We start from the raw sequence: 20,755 nt of genomic DNA on the forward strand, positions 1-20,755 counted from the left end.
ATTGATAAGAACCAAGTGCAAAGCCGCTATGCTGATGAATGGATTCGCATTCGTGATCGCAAAGATGCTTCCAGAAACGAACTACACCTGTTCTAGAAGTGCATAATATGAAATGAATAAAACTGCGAGAATACTTTCTTGTAGGATATTATGATGTTGAATAAGTGATGCTTGAGCTGCTGTTTTTTAAAATGACATAAGATGGTCTGAATCAGACCCTTTCTTCTGATAAACTGCAGCATGAACAACGACGTGCAAGTGCAACTTCTCATTGCAAATTGAACTGAAGCTTTGGGAAACACTCCATTCTATATAACGCGTTTACACAGACTATACTACACAGACCTCCGGAGGCAGGGGCAAAATGGGGGTGTATGGGTGAAGCTAGGCGGATATTTAGGCCAAAGTGGGTGAAGATAAAAATCGTTGTCATTATTTTATCTTTGTTATTAAAAAATGAAAGCAAAGATACACATTACAAATACACATAATATACAAATAAAATAAACAGTGTTTTATTTTCAGGTACAATAGGTGTATTTAGCAGGAGCATTCAGGAAATTGAATGAACAAATATAAAAATAAAACACTATGGATTGATTCCTATTAAAGCAACTGTATTAAAGTTTTTCAGTCAAGAGTAGTGAGTGATTTTTCTCTTTGTGTTTGGTTTTTTATTAACATTAAAGGAATAATTCACCCCAAAATTAAAATAGGCTAGTGTTTGATTTTTATACCTTCATTTACTCACTCAAAAGTTGTTTTAAACCTGAATGAGTTTCTTCTGCTGAAAATAAATGCTCTTTTGAAGAATGTGGAAAACCAAACAGTTGCTGGTCTACAGTGACTTCCATAGTATTTTTTTTTTTTTTCTACTGTTAAAGTCAATGTGATCCAGCAACTGTTTGGTTACCCACATTCTTCAAAATATCTTCTTTTGTGTTCAGCACAAGAAAGAAATTAATACAGGTTTGGGACAACATGTGAGTGAGTAAATAATGACAGAATTACAATTTTAGGGTGAACTATCCCTTTATTCAAATGATAGATCTGTCATGGTGTCCCTTTAAGACCTGCACGCATCTAATATACAGGCACCATGGCACCATGCGTTTCTCTCAGCTGTTTACCTTCATCTGAGACATAACCAACTGAGTCTATACATAAACCTTATGTGTTTTGACAGTATTAGCACAAAACATAACTTTGTTCAGTAGGCGCTGTTTGACGGGCTTTGGGTGTATGTGCTCAGAAAAGGCGCTTGTCAGAACAGAACACTGAGTGAAACCTTTAACCAGTAAGTCTTTGAAGCAGATGCAGATAATGTACTTTTGTGACTGCTAATAAGTGCAGTGTCCCGTGAGAGTAACTCTACCGCTGAGTTAACACTGATGTGAATGTATGTGGCGTTGTACTAATGAAGAGGTATCATATCGATCACAAGTGCAGTATGGAGTACCTCAAGGCTCAGTACTAGGGCCGTTACTTTTCACGCTCTATATGTTACCCTTGGGAGATATTATCAGGAGACATGGTGTTAGCTTTCACTGTTATGCTGATGATACTCAGCTCTATATTTCTTCGCGCCCGGTGAAACACACCAAATTGAGAAACTAACGGAATGTATAGTCGATATAAAAACTGGATGACGGTAATTTTTACTGCTAAATTCTGAAAAAACAGAGGTGTTAATTATCGGACCTAAAACCCCACATGTAACCTAGAACATTATCTAACACTTGACGGCTGCTCTGTCAATTCTTCTTCATCAGTCAGGAACCTAGGTGTGCTGTTCGATAGCAATCTGTCATTTGAAAGCCATGTTTCTAGCATCTGTAAAACTGCATTTTTCATCTCAAAAGCATATCTAAATTGCGACCAATGCTCTCAACGTCAAATGCAGAAATGTTAATTCATGCGTTTATGACCTCAAGGTTAGACTATTGTAATGCTTTATTGGGTGGTTGTTCTGCACGCTTGATCAACAAACTACAGTTAGTCCAAAATGCAGCAGCTAGAGTCCTTACTAGAACCAGGAAATATGATCATATTAGCCCGGTTCTGTCAACACTGCACTGGCTCCCTATCAAGCATCGGATAGATTTTAAAATCTTGTTAATTACTTATAAAGCCCTGAATGGTTTAGCTCCTCAGTACTTGAGCGAGCTCTTATCGCATTATAGTCCTCCACGTCCGCTGCGTTCTCAAAACTCTGGCCGTTTGATAATACCTAGAATATCAAAATCGACTGCGGGCGGCAGATCCTTTTCCTATTTAGCGCCCAAACTCTGGAACAGTCCACCTAACACTGTTCGGGAGGCAGACACACTCTGTCAGTTTAAATCTAGATTAAAGACCCATCTCTTTAGCCTGGCTTACACATAACACATTAATACGCTTCTATTATTCAAATCCATTAAAGGATTGTTAGGCTGCATTAATTAGATCAACCGGAACCGGGAACACTCCCCATAACACACAATGTACTCGTTACATCGTAAGTTGAATGGCATCTGCGCTAATGTTTGTCTGTTTCTTTCCTAGTCTGTTTCTCGGTCCGTGTCCGATCAGATGGTGGGTCGGCGCCGGGAGGTGATGTCTGCGGCCCTGATTGTCGGCGGAGACCAGGACGCCCTGATGACCCCCAGAGATATATCCCCAGATATATCACCCAAAAATAACAAAATAACTAAAATATAATAAAATACCTAACTACATAATACTACTATTGTTAGAAATTTCAACAAAATTAAAATAGAAATATAAACTTTTGAACTGCGGGTTTCGTCTGGTCAGAGGAGAACTGGCCCCCCGACTGAGCCTGGTTTCTCCCAAGGTTTTTTCTCCATTCTGTCACAGAGGAGTTTTGGTTCCTTGCCGCTGTCGCCTCTGGCTTGCTCAGTTGGGGACACTTAATTTCTAGCGATTATCGTCGATTTGATTGCACAGATACTATTTAAACTAAACTGAGCTAGACAATGACATCTCTGAATTCAATAATGAAATGCCTTTAACTGAAAATTGAGTGTTTAATCTTATCATTATACATTACTGACACTCTATCCTCCAATTTGATACTGTTAAGTGCTTTGACACAATCTGTATTGTAAAAGCGCTATATAAATAAAGGTGACTTGACTTGACTTGTACAGTAACGTTACATAGAGACGGTGGCGCCAGAACTGCAGCTGATAGAATGTGTGATGTAGCACGATACTACAATATTTCTTCAAAAAAGCAAATCGTGGAGACATTTTTATAGTCCACGATCAAAAATCGTCATATCGAACACCCCTACCCTCGGTAGAAATCGCAGACTAGGGGCACCAGACCGCAAGGGCACTTTACCGTCGGACCTCAAAGGGGCAGGGGCTCGAGCCCCCCCCGCCCCTTGTGCACGCCACTGCTACACAGAGCACAGCAGAAAGACATTTGGCAATCAACTTGTAATGTTTCTGCTGGCATGCATGTTCAAATGAACGTTTTAAACAGTGTTCGTGCCGTGCATACAACATATCTTATGGTACCTTATGGACGATACTATCATTTAAAAAATGCAATGGCACCTCGGGTGTTTTTAAGCTTTAGTATCGCGATACTACCGTAGTACCGGTGTATCGTGCAATCCTAGTTTGCACTACAAACCAGTGAGAGCATAATTAAGATAATACATTAAATTAATAAGACACACCAATTCTCAATATCAAGCAGCAAACCAACGGTTTTGTAAAGCTAAAAATAGCTGGACGCGGATGAGACCGGAAGCCTGGGCCGGTTGCATGAAAGCCCTTAAGCTAAGAAATCCCTTAGTTATAAGGTTAAGGGAACCCTTAGTGAAACTTGAGTTGCAAGAAGAATCCTAAGGGTCAACTGAAGGAACCTTTAGGCTGTCATTAAGTATTCCCCTTAATTATCTAAGTGTTCCCCAAGCGTTGCTACAAAGTCCTTAGTAACTATTTAATCTTGATAAATTTATGGGACCAAAACAGCTCCCTTAAGTCGTCTTAAACTCAGTATCTGCAGGATTTTTAAGCTGAAATGTAAGACTTGAGACATTTTTTTAAATGCACCTGCACAAATAAAATATCATATGAGCATAGTAGGGAAATGAATATGGTAACATATTAAACTGTAAAATGACTGTAAAAGGCATGACTTACAGGTTTTCACAAAACAAAAAGTTCTATTTTTTTTTAAGAAAATGGATGCATCAATTATTATATTAATTTAAACAATCATTATTAATCAATTATTACATTAATTAAATAATGTAAATGTAATGTCTTAATTGTTTAGATTTTTATAATGCATTATCTTCTTGTCGATCCACCTGTTCACATTTGCAACTCTGCGTGTTTGCAGCATCAAAACGGGTTAATTTTAACATTTGGTAAATTTTCCGTCATTGGTCAGAAGGAGGCTCTTTCACTGCAGAAACAAAGCGGTTTCCTCTGTAACGACTGTATACAACACAGCGCAGAAATGGGCAGCACTCGTTTATTTAATGTTTGTTTGTGTTTTAGATTAACGAAATACAAACCTAACCAACAAATAAACGAGTGATGCCCGTTTCTGCGTTATAAAAATCTAAGCAATTAAGACATACATTACATTTATATAGAGAATGTGAAGCTGACGTCACACCGCGTTGAGTTCTGGGAAACTGCTTTGTTTCTCCGCCATACTGAGAGGATCGTGCTGCCTCTCCGCTATTGAGTTCAGGGCAGGATTTTGATTTTGTTTGTTTTTTCGCCTTTTCTCTGTGTAAAAACCCCAAGGGAAGCAGGTCGCGGAGACGACGAGAAGACGCCGGATAGTAAATCTGTTAATAATGTCACCGATAAACCCACTGCCTGTCACTCAATAAAAGAATCGCATTGCTGCGTGTTTAAGTTTTGATTTTGATCACCTTTGCTTGTTTGATTCTCACTCAGCTTGTGAATTAGCGAACTTGAACAGAAACATAAGGCTTAATACAAATGTTGCTTAAGGCACCAAGATTGTGATAAGGCAAAATTGTAAAGCATACTATGTGCAGATACACATAAGCCCAAAATGTGAACACAACGCGTTTTCCTCTCATGCACAGAGACAGTATTAAAGACCACATTCTGTACACACCTTGCTAATAAAGCATACTAAGTGCAGAAAAAACTGACTAATCCAAAATATGACATTTAAATATTGTCTGTCTTAATGCATAAGCGTTTATTACGATTTTCTAAAGGGAGGAAAACACAAGTTACGTTAATACTCTGTGCTCTTCTGTATGTCTTTTATCATAACTGCCTTAGTACATTAAACAAGCATTTTAAAATGCTACAAAACTGTTCACAAGTTTCTAGTGATTTAATTTTAGATATCATTTGTTGAAATAAATATACAGTACATACAGTGTGCTTGTGTCTGTCCGTTGAACGTGACCCGCAATCTATGATTCTCCTCCGTGGCCACGGAAAAAGGAATAAAGTGACAAAAATTATACTTCATCATTTAAATGTTTCCAACAAAAAAATGGACCAACTTCTGTCAGCTTGTTGAACAAACACTCTATTTGGATAATCTACCATATGATGGCTGAAGCAGACGCGGGCGACACTGTTTTCATGGTAATCAGATCAACATTTTAAACAAAATTCTTAAGAGATAAAATCTAATTATCATGCGACATGATGAAATAGATTCTCTTCCCTGCATGAAGAATGTGAATTTATCTTAAAGGCAAAAAGAAAACAAACAAAAAAAGAAGATAAGCAGGTATCCATATTAATTTCAGCATTTGCAGCAGAGGGTGATCCTCTCAAAATGGCAACGGCACCCCAACATGCAATGCGGCGTGAGGTAGCCTTACATTCTCTATTGTTATTTAATGTAATTTTTTTCTTAAATTATATAAAACTTTTTGTTTTGTGAAAACCTGTAAGTCATGCTTTTTACAGTTATTTTACAGTTTAATATGTTACCATATTCGTTGCCCTACTACGCTCATATGATATTTTATTTGTGCAGGTTTTAAAAAATGTCTTAAGTCTTACATTTGAGCTTAAACATCTTAAAAATACTGAGTTTAAGATGACTTAAGGGAGCTGTTTTGGTCCCTTAAATTGATCAAGGTGAAATAGTTACTAAAGGACTTTGTAGCAACGCTTAAGGGAATACTTAAAGTCCAAGTGGGCGTGGTTTCAGCGCTGCCAGCGGACACGCCCCCATTTTGATACCTTATTTTATTCACTTGGGAGACCGGTGGAGTTCCGGTGTTCTGTCAGATTTTGCTACCTCCCATTAAAACAGTAGGTAGTACAATTCGACAACGAAAAACGCTACCTGTCAAATTATGATTTATTAATGTCTACACCTACCACAACCCTAAACCTACCCTTACAGTAATGCAAATACAGTAATTATGTGTTATATTCGCGGTTGTGGCTAGAAGGGATACAGCTACAGGAAACCAACAATAAATAATTTTTTCTACCTATTAGATTGTGCCCAACAAACACAGAACGTTCCCCTAACGTTCCCATTTGGTTATTTTTTTGGGAACCAAATAAGAACGTTCTAGAAACGTTCCCTGCAGGTAATTTTTTGGTTTAATTTTATAACCTAAAAAGAACGTTCCCGGAACGTTCCCTGCAGGTAATTTTTTGGTTTAATTTTATGACCTAAAAAGAACGTTCCCAGAACGTTCACTGTAGGTTATTTTTAGATTTTATTTTATAACCTAGAGAGAACGTTCCCAGAATGTTCCCTGAAGGTTATTTTTAGATTTTATTTTATAACCTAGAGAGAACGTTCCCAGAACGTTTAGTTGTCATAACCATGTAAACTAATTACAACTTTGCAAATTTTTCTGATTATTCTAACGCTGAAATGTGTATTTTTTTTTTATCAAAAACAAACTATTTTTGCAGAATTTCATGTCTGAAATAAGCTTTTAATAAAGTGTAGACATCAAATTAGTCAAATCGCATTATAATGATAATATAATTCCAATTTTATAGCTGAAATTAAGCCGAGGTTAAGCATAGTCTGAAAAGCATACCATAAACACTGGGTTTTGTATGTATGTTTCTTTATAGCGCGCCTCTGATCTGCACGCGAGTCCAGCACGCGCTTCTCCAGCTCGCGCTTTTCTCCTGTGTTCCATATAAAGTCGCGCACTCGTATTTAAAATTAACGGTCATTTTGTTTTACTGACTGACTAACACTCGTTTATTGATCTCTTTATTGAATAATTACTTATAATTTAAAAATATTCGAGAGTAAACATTGTGATTTCAGGAGATTTGACAAGTAATTGAAGATGATAATAACCAAGTTTTGTTTACGGACCAAAGAGAAGCACGTACATCATCGTTAATTCAGTGGTAAGAAATTAATGTAATATTAAAGTCAAATAAATGTTATTCATTTTTAATGTCTGTAAAAATAAAATTCGCTTTCTTAAAAGGTGCTTAAGAAACGTAAGATCTGGGTTATTATATGGTAAGTTACATGGTAGTTATAATAAAGAAATCTTATATTAACGGATAATTCAATATCATTCAATCTCCTTATGATGGTTAAATGTGCTCTGATTATCTTTAAAGGATTAAACAATAGTTTGAAACAAGACAAATGGTTTGTAGTAACGTTACTGATTATTGAGGTCCATATCTGTCCGTCTTCCATATGCCGCTTATACTCTAAGTTACTCGGGACGGGAGTGCTAGATGATTACTGACAGCAGCGGTATCGGAGTAAAGAGGTTAGGAGAACGTTCTGGGAACCTTAAGAGAACTTTCTAGGAACGTAAATAGAATGTTCCCTTGGTTCCCGGAACGTTCCCCTAACCTAAAGGGAACGTTCTATTTACGTTAAGAAAACTTTCCTGGCTACCCAAAAGGGAACGTTCCTGAGAACGTTCTGGGAACCAAAAATTGTTAGCTGGGACAGCATTTTATGCGTGCAACATTACTTCGAGCCTGTCAATCAACATTAGCGCGCCACCCACAGGATAAAGAAAAATTTTGTGTTCAGAGATTAGAATATAAAGATTACAAAATAATCTGCCTCACCTAGATTTACGGTCGCTCAGTGGCGCCTCCAAGGGGGGGCCAGGGGGGGCCACGGCCACCCCTAAAATGACACCGGCCTCCCCATTGGCCCCCACCAAACAGAAAGAGTGGGTTTTTTTTAGAATAATATTTTTTTTTATATAAATTAACACGGACATTGACGAAATACTACATAAAAAAAATAAATATAATAAACTTGTATTATGTGTACGTAGAATTCGCTCTCAACCGTTGCAGCGAGAGACTTCGCGCGCTCACACAGCCGCACTATCGAAGCACTGCAGCACATGGTCTGTTCAAGTTCGAGAGAAGCAATCAACGCGGAGAGGAAACTTACAAGTAAAACTTAATTTTCGTATGTTATATAAAACTTCGTTTATTCTGTCAAACTCACATAATACAATACTGTTTGGCTATAGATTAGGGCGTCACTAAGGCATTAATTACGAACTGATCTATTGCTGTTGCTCACATGTCGAACACTTTAAGTTTTTATTAGATTAATATTACTCAGGGCTCTACAGTGCGACCATTTCAGTTGAATTTGAGACTGAAAAATGGGCTACTGCGAGCGACTATGAAAAAAATATTTAGGAGAAATGTGGGACTGACCCAATCAGCATATTTGAGTTTGCGCTGAAGGAGCTTCAAAGGTTTCTAACTTCCTCACAACACGTTTGGCTGCGTTGAGTAATGTAGCCTATCACTTACAGACGTATCCACTCATTATAACAAACAACGCGAAGACAGACTGTAAATTAGAGATTCACTGTGCAGTGTAAGGAGCTGATTATAATAGTTCTGTGAGTTTTGTGAGATCGCAAACTAAGATGAGAGACATCGTTTAATGATTATTAAGGGAGTTTGCAAATGTGATTGATTTAATACAACAGTTCATTAAACAAGAAGTTAATATTAATTTAAGTGACTTATATTTTCTGACTACAGCAGTATTGCCTTATTTTGGTCTATTTTGCCAACGAAAATAGTTTCCGACAAAGTAACAGCTGAGCCGCTGCGCATCTCCATTCAAACACAGCTGTGTTTTGTTTATGCATGAGCTGCGTTTTTAAACGAATCTAGTGTCAATAAAGACAGTCATGTACTTCGTTCCTGAATGAATCAGCCGTTCAAACGAATCAAATAAATGAATGATTCAGTGATAAAATCAGTGACATGCCGCCACCTGTTGGCAGTTTTAGTTTAATTTTTAAAGTGTATTTCCTCTTATTTAAATCATTTAATATTTCTATATTCAAACATTTATATTTAAAACATTAACCTCAACATGAATTTATGAATTTAATTGCACTCTCAGCCTCATTAAACATTTGAAAATACACCTACAAGCCACTTGTGTGTTCTTCTGTGCCACCTCTGTAGTACAAGTTTATTCCTTAAATACTGATTTCATTTGATTGATAACTTATTCTTATTGTACTTTTTATTCTGTTGTTTTAATTAGAAATGTTAAAAAGCTTATACATTTTGAACTGATAAGTAAAAGATGACATACTTTTAATAAAGTTAGAAAAATGCCATTACAAAGGTAAAAACAAAATTCTCCGTAAATCACTTTGAGTCAAATATCACCACGTAATGGGAAGGTAAATTTTTATCAGAATTTTTAATTATTGATTAGAAGGTGCTCCTAAATTTTTGACCGTGCTCCATAAAAGAAAAGTAAGCGTAGAGCCCTGTTACTCCATCAGTTGATCTGTAAATTATTGCAGATTTGGGCAACATTTAATGCACTTAAATAATATTAATATTAATAATCTTTGGCTCTTAAAGTCACATATGTAGAACAGTTTTGTTACCCAGACAGGCAGTAGTATTTTATTAATTTATGTCTGACAACAGAAACAGAAAATATTTAAATTAAGCACTGACAGCATATTTCCACACAAATGTAGGGTTTATGATAAATAATCGAAATGAAGAGGAAAGCAGTCAACATCCACCTTTTCAGCAAAAGGTCTGTAAATTCTGAGAACATTTAGAGCTTCATTTACTGCAACAGTCAGTGTACCAATTGTTTTGATGAAGTGATGGGTTAAACATCTATGCTTCTTGTTTACTTTTACTCTCTTTTGAAATGAATTTGCACTCCAAATAAATATGAGGGTACTTGCAGTTGAATTGCAGAGCGACTTTTTTCTATTTTGCTCTGTATAGTAATAGCCTACTGAACTTTATATGCTCCCAGAATGAATGGTAACACCAAAATTATTGTCTGCCATTAGATTTAGGCATGCGACACTTTTTGTATTGTGCCACCCTAACATTTTATACTGGCCCCTTTGTCCACCCTATAAAAATCCTGAGGCGCCACTGCGGTCGCTACTGGTGCATGCTTTCATTTTCTGTTATGAACACACTATGAACAACAAACATGTTAAAACGGATCCAATCATCGTAGCTTAAAGTAGACCTGAACGTACTCCCTGCTGGAAAAACCAGCATAGACCAGCGTAATTCCTATGCTGGTTTATGCTGGTCTATGCTGGTATATGCTGGTTTGGTGCTGGTATATGCTGGTTTGGTGCTGGTTTAGCTGGTGGACCAGCAAGACCATGCTGGTCTACCAGCATGTTCTTGCTGGTGATGCTGGTCAACCAGCATGGTCTTTGCTGGTGATGCTGGTCTACTGGTCTTGCTGGTGATGCTGGTCTACTGCTGGTGATGCTGGTCAACCAGCATGGTCTTGTTGGTGATGCTGGTCAACCAGCATGGTCTTTGCTGGTGATGCTGGTCTACTGGTCTTGCTGGTGATGCTGGTCTACTGCTGGTGATGCTGGTCAACCAGCATGTTCTTGCTGGTGATGCTGGTCAACCAGCATGGTCTTTGCTGGTGATGCTGGTCTACTGGTCTTGCTGGTGATGCTGGTCTACTGCTGGTGATGCTGGTCAACCAGCATGGTCTTGTTGGTGATGCTGGTCTACCAGCATGGTCTTGCTGGTGATGCTGGTCTACTGGTCTTGCTGGTGATGCTGGTCTACTGGTCTTGCTGGTGATGCTGGTCTACCAGCATGTTCTTGCTGGTGATGCTGGTCAACCAGCATGGTCTTTCCTGGTGATGCTGGTCTACTGCTGGTGATGCTGGTCAACTAGCATGGTCTTGTTGGTGATGCTGGTCAACCAGCATGGTCTTTGCTGGTGATGCTGGTCTACTGGTCTTGCTGGTGATGCTGGTCTACTGCTGGTGATGCTGGTCAACCAGCATGGTCTTGTTGGTGATGCTGGTCAACCAGCATGGTCTTTGCTGGTGATGCTGGTCTACTGGTCTTGCTGGTGATGCTGGTCTACTGCTGGTGATGCTGGTCAACCAGCATGTTCTTGCTGGTGATGCTGGTCAACCAGCATGGTCTTTGCTGGTGATGCTGGTCTACTGGTCTTGCTGGTGATGCTGGTCTACTGCTGGTGATGCTGGTCAACCAGCATGGTCTTGTTGGTGATGCTGGTCTACCAGCATGGTCTTGCTGGTGATGCTGGTCTACTGGTCTTGCTGGTGATGCTGGTCTACCAGCCTGTTCTTGCTGGTGATGCTGGTCACCAGCATCCCAGGTAGCCAGCGGAATCAGGCTGAATGCGGCTGAGTGTCGGCTCACTTGGCAGCGGCTTGCCAGAATTGAGCCAGGTCCGGCCTGGCACAGTAATGGTTGCCAGATTTGGCTAGGTTTTGGATCTGTGGATCTGGCCCGATTCTGGTTGAGAAACGGCACATTTAGCCACATTCAGCCCGACTGTGGGCCAGAAGTCTCAGTCCTAAAATGTCAAAAATTCAGGTTTTACTCCTTATTTGCTCCTTATCTGAATATTTGGTCCCCACAATTAAAAATAAAAAAAAATAAAACTGTACACACACAATCAATCAATTAGGCTGAATTATAAAATTACAAAATATATATTTTTAAACAAAATACTTTAAAGTTGTAAACCTTTTGCCTGTCAAAGTTATTTATTCAATTTTATTATTATTTTAATATTTCTATTAATTTTTAGGCTGACCTCAAATGGACTTTGCTTATAATTTAAAAATGTTCCCTTAATCTAAATTGACACTTTCTGACTGTGTGTGATTGCAAAACTGATACCTCAGTAAGAAGTGGTAAACTTTACAAAATATGATTTCAGATGTTATAATAGTGATTTTATTATGTCCAAATAAAAGTACCACAGCAAATCTTCTGAAATCAGTGAGTGAAACTTTATTATTAATAACTGTAACAATATATATATATATATATATGTGTGTGTGTGTGTGCGCCTTTGTTCTGCAGTGAAGGGCTACTGCATTTTGTGACAAATCAGGACATAGATGTGTATAATGACAAGGGTATGACAGGTATTACAAGGAGAAGGTGACTTTTCAGGACATTACTCCATGTCCCCACTTTTCAAAACGCTTATAAATCACACAGAGTGGAGTGTATTGAAAATCTGAAATAGCAGAAAGTCTCCTGTAAGAGGTAGGTTTAGGTGTAGGGTTGGTGTAGGACAATAGCACATACAGTTTGTACAGTATAAAAACCATTACGCCTATGGGATGTCCCCACTTTTCACAAAAACAAACGTGTGTGTGTGTGTGTGTGTGTGTAATTTATTTCATTTAATTAAATTTTTTTTTTTTTTTTTTTTTTTAATAATCTAAGATGTAGGCTAAAATCATTACCTCATGTTATATTTTTCCTGGCAAAAAAAAAAAAAATCAATAGATATAAATGTAACTTTAACTATTTGACACCTCACGTGCAAAGTCTTTATTTTCTACGGCCCGCTCTTCAGCTCCGTTAATTACCGTTAATGCCGTTCTGTGTGACGTCATTTGCGCAGATCTGCTAGAATTGAGAAAACCTCCTTTCGTTTCACATTCATGTCGGTCAAGGTAACGTTAGTTTAAAAAAACGTAGCCATTTACAATTAATATTTTCACATTTAAGCAGTGTTGTCCCACAGATTTGTCTTAGTGAGAGCGCGCGACACTGACGCACACTGAACGCTCTCTCTCTCTCAGCGTGTGTGGTAGAGCGAGCGAGAGACAGAAGACTCACACAAGCCAATGTAGCCTATCCTTATGAGATAATAATAGTAAAAATAATAATATTTCTGCTTTTTAATAACAAATAATCACAATAAAAGTAAAACATGTATGCATGTGTATACACCAGGGAAGAAATAAAAGTCATATTCAAGTAAAGTTATAATTATTTTCAAAAAAATGTTTCTTTCTTTTTTCAGATTGTCATCCGATTGTTGTAAGTGATCAGTCAAGCAGTCATCCTGCATCTTGGATTTGCCATGTTCAGTTTGTACAAACATTATCTGATATTGAGTGAGGCTTTTTCTTTTGCTCCCCTTTGTTTGTGTGTCAGTAGCTGCTGCACCCCAAAGCCTCCACAACACAGCACAGAACAGGCTTTGGCTTTGTAAGTATATATTTTAAGCTGACTGTCAAACATTTTCTCAATTTTTTTTTATTTAGGTTCATTAAATATATGTCATGCAGCAGTTATTTATTTATTTATTTATTTAACAGTCTAGCATTATCTGATCTGTTTTAAAAGTTATGTATTTTGTAGTTTGTTAGTGAATTTTAATTATTTAATTACACAACATATTATGTGAATAGTGTAATAATGTTCCTGCTACATTTCTTCTAATATTTTTGTGATTACTTTTTCTTCCTACCTGGTCTTTATGCTAAGTTAGGAAAACCAGCTTCATGTTTAAATAGGCAAACTTGTGCCACATATACCAGACTGACACACACACACACACACACACACACACACATATATATACCAGGACAGCCAGGCACAAGAACAGTTTCTTCCCCAGATTTTCAAATAGTTGTTGTCAAATAGTTAAATGTAAAATAATCTAAAAAAATTACCCTTATGACTGGTTTTGTGGTCCAGGGTCACATATTAAGTCCTGTTTTCCTTGAAATTGAACAAAATGAAGTTTTTTCCCTTTAAATTAATTCGATTTTTCTGAGCCCATTGGCAGATATTTGTTCGTTTTGATCGTGAAATCACTTTATTTTGATCAGTTTCTCAGAAAACAAGACTTTGTATAAAGTGCACTGCAAAACAAGACAGAAATACTGAGGAAGAGCATCGGTTTATTGAAGTGTGATCAGAAGGTTCAGTAAATGTTATTTAGTTACACACTTTGTTAAAAGAATGAAAAAGTAATGGAGATCTGTTGAAAGTTGTATTTTCAAACTTTGAAGTGTTATTAATTTGCATTTAGAGACCATATTGACATGCTGCATTCAGTTTATCCCTTAAATCTTACATTTTCTTTACCTTCATAAAATCTGCATAAACCCTGTACCTGCTAATATGCATCACTCAAATATGATTAAATACATATTTATTTTTCTTTCAATAGTGCCAAGTTATAATCACTCCAATCCAAGTCATTGTGAATGAATGATCGACAGGGTCATGTATGAATGTGCCAGAATGAAGGAGTTTGTCTTCACATCAAAAAACAAAACATAATAATAATAAATAAATAAAATACATTTAAAAAATACAATAAAGTAAAATAAACAAATTCATTACTTAAAAAAAACATTAACTTATACTAAACACTAAAACTATATAGATATATAAAAAAATAAATAAAATGACTAAAACGCACAACAAATTTTAACTAAACATTTAACAAAATTAAGCTCAAAATTAAGTTTGTTAAAGTGCTATAATAACAACTAAAGCTTAATGAAAAAAAAAATATATATATGTATATATATATAAACGCACAACAAAATTACTAAAACTTTAACTGGAATTTTAAAATAAATATTGAAATAAAATATTATTAACTGTTAAGGTCTTTGCACACAGAGTCTGAAATTTCGTCACGCATGGAAACCAGAGGCGGACGAAGTACACAACTCCATTACTTGAGTGAAAGTACAGATACTGCTGGTCAAATATTACTCCATTACAGAATTTTACTTTAGTAAAAGCACAGAGGTACTTGCTTTTAAAAGTACTTAAGTACCAAAAATAAATCTACAGAACAGTTAAATGCCTTTTTATTCTCATCTTATTTTTATTGTCTGTGTGCCGTTGTTGTCTCTGTGAACTGGAAGCTTTTGACACTAAAAGAAATTGTTTGTATGTGCAAGCATACTTGGCAATAAAAGCTCTTTCTGATTCTGATATATATTTTTATAAATATATATTTATTTATTTTCTGCAAATACTGCAGTGTGCTAGATGGAGAAACTGAGAAGTTTATAAACAGAAGGCATGGAAGAAGAGAGCAGGTCCTAAAACAAAGAAATTCTTCTTAAGGTATGCTCCAAATTTACCATTTACCATTGAGTTCACTGAGATCTGACTAACTGTGTCTATATGTATCCCCTCTTTATCTCTCTTTCCTTTTTTTCTGTCCTCTTTTAGGATAAACCTGAGGTCCTGGGAGTTCTTAGAGGTTCTAAAGTGTTTTTTATGCATTTGTTGATGTCAAATTTTCAATAATAAATTCAAATAAATTCTCATAGTTTTTACATTTATATGGTGTCAATCCAACTGGGGGGTATTGAAGGGGGAACTGCACGTGTGTGTGTGCAATATTTGTGGAAACAACATTGTTAAAAAAAATACTGGCTTTAATAATACATTTTTTGTAGTTTTTAGAGAACCAATTAGTTACATGAACAGTTTTTTTCCCCATGTAGGCTATATATATATATATATATATTGTTTTGGTAAATTTTGTTGTTGTTGTTATTAATTAAATTAATATTGGTTTGCATTTCATATACATTTCCATTTGGTATCCAGACTCGGGCCAGTACCGGCTAATTGTATAATCTATGCTGGCGTGATTGTGGCCTGATGCCGGCAGTGTCGGCTCAGTTTCGGCAACCGAACTCGGACCAGCGTACTCGGGCCGATTCTAGCGCGTCATTCACTCCAGTAATTCGGGAGTCCGGCAACCGCATCCGCATCCCATGCTGGTCACCAGCATAATACCAGCACCAAAACACAACATATGCTGGTCTTGCTGGTATGACCAGCTATGCTGGTCTATGCTGTTTTTTCCAGCAGGAAAAATAACCAAAATTATTGTTCAATCTTACTTGTGAACGGTAATCCCACGCGATCTGGTATCTGCGCGGGTTATTGCAACAGTAAACTGCACAAAATACGGGCATAAATTGCTCGCTCTCCGTTGACTCTGGTGCTAGTGTAGAGCGAGGAGACCCAAGCAATATGGCGGCGACGCTGGATTACGTTCCAGCATGTCATGAGGCGTCCATGTATATTATGTCTATGGTGCACACCGCCACTCGAAACGACGTCGCGCGCACTCAAAGCGAACTTCCGCCAACACCGCGATGACGTCATATTTGGCGCGCGCACCCAAACGAACTCGCGGACGCGTCGAGTATAAACCAGGCTTTACGACTTCTATGAAGAGGTGAACGATTTTTACAAGTTGGTATCTCGTAATTACGGTTATTACGATATGGCATGAACGCACCTTAACTACAAGGCTATACCTGACGGCTTGTGAATGTAAACATTAGTCGTTTTGTTTTGCTTAATCTTAATAAAGTGATAAAGACTAGAGTAAAAGCCTGTCATACTTTTTTATTTATATATTAAAATAATTTGAACATTGACAAAACATAGGTAACATTAACGGTCTGCTGAAGTGCCTTGAAATGCACAGCATTATGTGGTGTGTGCTAAACATACAGCCTAATCATTTTCACAAATACACACCGTAAAATAAAAATATATAAAATAACATGAAAATATCCCTTGCGAAAATTAACCATGGTTACAACCAATAAAACATGGTTATTATAGGTAAACCATGGTAAAAACAAATTAAACATGTTTTGCTACACTAACCATAGTTTAACCATATTTGTAGTAAAACTGTGGTAAAAAACTGGTAATAAAAATGCCCAAAAAACACGGTTAGCCTACTATAGCCTACATTTACTATAGTAATACCGTTGTTAATTTTCGTAAGGGATTGTATATAATAATATGAAATAAATGTTTTAATATGACATTTACATCACAAAATATCAGGGAGTGACATTTATTTGATGTGAAGGGTTGCTGTAAGCCCATCAGAACTGGGCTGCGGTGCAGGGGGACGGGACTAATTGACGGGTCATTGAAGTTGTGTAGTCTATCTGGAGTGCATATAAATATGAATATTAAGCTTGATATGTTTCATACGTTGTATATCCATAATAACTGCTGTCGGGAGTTCTGATGTTGTGTGCTACCTGCTCAGATTGTGCTACCTCTGTCAGTTTATTCGGCAGTATATAAATCTTCAGATCGGGTTTTTATTTTTATTTTTTAATTATTAGAGGTACAGAACGCCACACAGCAACTTTTCAGCATTGCACCAAGCAAAAATCAATCGAAATCATAACAAAAAGTAAAGATCAAGCGTCTAACAAGGTCTCCGTACATTCATTCGAAAGGTTTGTTGAAAATTGTACTGGAAATGTAATTTATTTTGACTCAAGTCCCATTCGTTTACATGGAGAGGGCGGGGTTTATGACCTGTACTGCAGCCAGCCACCAGGCGGCGATCAAAGGGCACACAGATTCACTTTTAAGGACGAGTGAGACACACCCGGTTCAAACCTGTGCTTCCGCCCTCTCGAACTCGGTGACATAATGAAAACCAGTTAAACTACTTCTTCTTGTTGTTAATCAGGGGGCGCTGTTCAGCAAATGTTACTTATAAAAATACTTATACAGAGAAGTAATAAAACATTAATGCAGCTGTTGATGTCTGCAAATGTACTAAGTATGGTTTCGTCATGAGATGGCTTGCTGTTTTCTAGGCTAGTTTAACAGAAAATGAAGGCATGCACAGAACAAGCCACAATATAATAGCTATCTTTAGTAGGCTATCTTTATGCTTATATTTACTGTACCCACTGAATAGGGTTCACTGAATCTGAGAAGTCATCATAGCTCAAAATATGTTACTCTTCATTTCATGATAATTCAAAGTTATTAACTTTATATTTTGGCTCTTCTTTCTGTACCCGTCAAAGTTTTCGCTAGGTCACCTATTTTGGCACAAATTGTAACTTTAATCATATGGTTTATGAAAGACTGCTGTCATATAAACATTTCAAGCGGGCTTGGTTGACCTAACATTACCATAATGGTGCTGCGAGAATTCCCGAAAAGCAATAAAATATTTTTTGTAATATTGTATCCAAAAAAAAAAAAAAAACTTATTTTAAATAAGCAAACAACACATACAAATATTAGGTTTATTATAACTTTGTCACCTGCATGACTAGATTTAAGAAAGTTATTTCTTCTTATGGTGTGTTGTATATGGGTTCTGTTTTATTTCCAGGGGTTGTTTCTTCAAAAGGATGCTGTAGAGTTTAACACCAACTAAAATATTCAACATCCAGGCAAATCATGAAGCCTTTCAGGAACTCAAGATGCTCATAACAGAGCAAAATTAGTTTGAAAGAATTAAACATGGTAAGTATAATATACATACAGACAGTTCTATAGTGATAAGTGATTGCCATAAATTAATCTGTTGAAATTGTAGCATCACACATGACATTTTTTAAATGTAAAGAATTAAATGGCTTACTTTAAGTTTACAACCTATAAAACACACAAAAATATAAATTATTTGTGAATTTAGCACAACAGTGCCATAAACATAATCGGTTGTGAATACCAAAAATCTCTTCTAAAAATAACATTTAATCTGTTACCATTTTATGTATATTATAGAAACATTTCTTTACCCTGTTAACAAACTGGGAGAATAACAAAATCCAACCTGGTCTCATAAAAATACGTACCTCTACGCACCTTGCTGCACGTTTCGCCGCAGTTTCAAATAGAAATGTCCACTGAGTGGCGCTAAAATGTGAAAGTGTTCATTTATTTTGGAAACTGCAGTGATATGTACTTATTGGTACGTATTTCATGTCACGCTAAAAAGTGCACCCAGGTACGTAAATGCCATGAGACCAGGTAGCAAAATCTAATACAGGATTCTGTGATGATAAAAAAAGTGATGTTTTTAAATCAATTGTATCAAGGTGATCTCTATACAAGCAAGATCACATCAATATTAGCAGTTGACTGTGTATGAAATTAAAAATAAACTGTGTATGAAATTAAAAATAAATATTTAATAGTGATTTATCTCATTAGAATCTTTAATAATTTTAATAATAGCCAGCAAAACCGCTAACGTTTGGGTAGTTATTTGATATGCAGGTTTCAGAGAAAACAATCAACATATATCAAACTGAGTCCACGTTAATAAAAATTAAATTCAGATGCATCCTGCATGTATACTCACTTTGGCACATTGGCCACAGGTTTAAGAATTATGTAGAACAATGATGTGCATCTGACATCTTTAACAGAGCTGCCAATTTCTGTCTGTATTTCATTCCTAGCTGTGCAACTGAGAGAGAAAAAACACACATGGTTGATAACAGATAAAAATGCAAATACTGCAGGGAGTACAAATAACATTTCACCTACTCTGTCCATTTGGAGCAGTTCAGACCTGATGGAGAATAAAATCCAGGAGGACAGTTCACACATATTGTCTCCAAAGTCTTTGTTCTTATAAGCAGACATAAAGATTGTTCTCAGAAATTAAGCGTGAACTAACTATCCCTTTAATCACTGAATCATGATTTAAAAACCCTGAAGTATTCAGAAACAATGGTCTTTTTGTTTCTTGTCCTGGTTTACAAACACTATGTTTCTGAGCATGACGGCACTGTGAATTGGAGTAATCAATGCAGTAATATCCATCGAGCACATCACAGAATGTGTCTTTTATTGTAGTGCATTTACTCTGGATATAAAGGCCTTGACCTAAAAGAGCACATACAGCAAGTTTCATATATGCAAATAAATAAATACATAAGATAAAAAATGTTCATTAGATACATTTAAAACACAAACATACTTTCAACACAGTTTCTGCATGTGAAGCATTTATGAAGGCTGTTTGGTTCACTCATGAATGTTTGTGGAGGCAGGGTTTGCATGGTGCTTAAATCCCCACTACAGTCACTGCGTACCACTGATCCAAACAACATACAAAGCAGCAGTTATTCAGTTCTTAACCTCGGGGGTGAGAAGACAGCAGACCAGACATGAAACCAAGGTAAGGTTAACAGAGAAGCAAGTTCAGAGTGTTTCTCTGAGATGCTGTGGTTGGTGGTAAATGTAAATTACAGCTTAAGTCACAGCATTCTGCGGGCGTTTTTACAGTAGATGTAATGTGCAGGGCATGGATGACGCAGGGGGCGGCCCAGCCGTGAAGATAGCCTACTGGAATGATACTGAGGCGTTAGGAGGCAATCAGCGCTGGTTCTGCTCCACAAACTACTTCTGTCTTCATTTCTTTTGGAGCTCCTTTGTATCGTTTGTAGAACAATTCACCATCTTGGAGGGAAAACATATTTGACTAATTTGGAAATTACCCTCAAGGTAACATTTCATGGTCAGGTCATTCTTGGGATTCGGTGCCTTTTGTGTCCCCAACAAAACACATCGAAGTTGATTTTTAAAAAAAGAATAATAATAATTTGAGACATTTCTGAGCATTTTGAACCACCATATTTTATGATAATACAACACTTATATACAGTATATTTCAATTTTGAAAAATATTTAAG

The 20,755-nt window shown here is 36.8% G+C and overlaps 1 protein-coding gene across 1 annotated transcript; it reads right to left on the reverse strand.

The window, feature by feature from the left end:
- Nucleotides 1-18,697: 18,697 nt before the first annotated feature.
- On the reverse strand, nt 18,698-20,173 carry LOC131549146 (tumor necrosis factor receptor superfamily member 14-like; the record flags this gene model as incomplete). The annotated part of the gene is made up of 5 exons (XM_058790995.1): nt 18,698-18,704; nt 19,417-19,524; nt 19,605-19,688; nt 19,772-19,946; nt 20,041-20,173. Coding segments are annotated over 5 exons (507 nt in total), but the record flags the coding sequence as incomplete, so codon positions are not given.
- Nucleotides 20,174-20,755: the final 582 nt, after the last annotated feature.

The sequence above is a fragment of the Onychostoma macrolepis genome, chromosome 11, assembly GCF_012432095.1.
Source record: "Onychostoma macrolepis isolate SWU-2019 chromosome 11, ASM1243209v1, whole genome shotgun sequence".
Classification (NCBI taxonomy): Eukaryota; Metazoa; Chordata; class Actinopteri; order Cypriniformes; family Cyprinidae; genus Onychostoma; species Onychostoma macrolepis.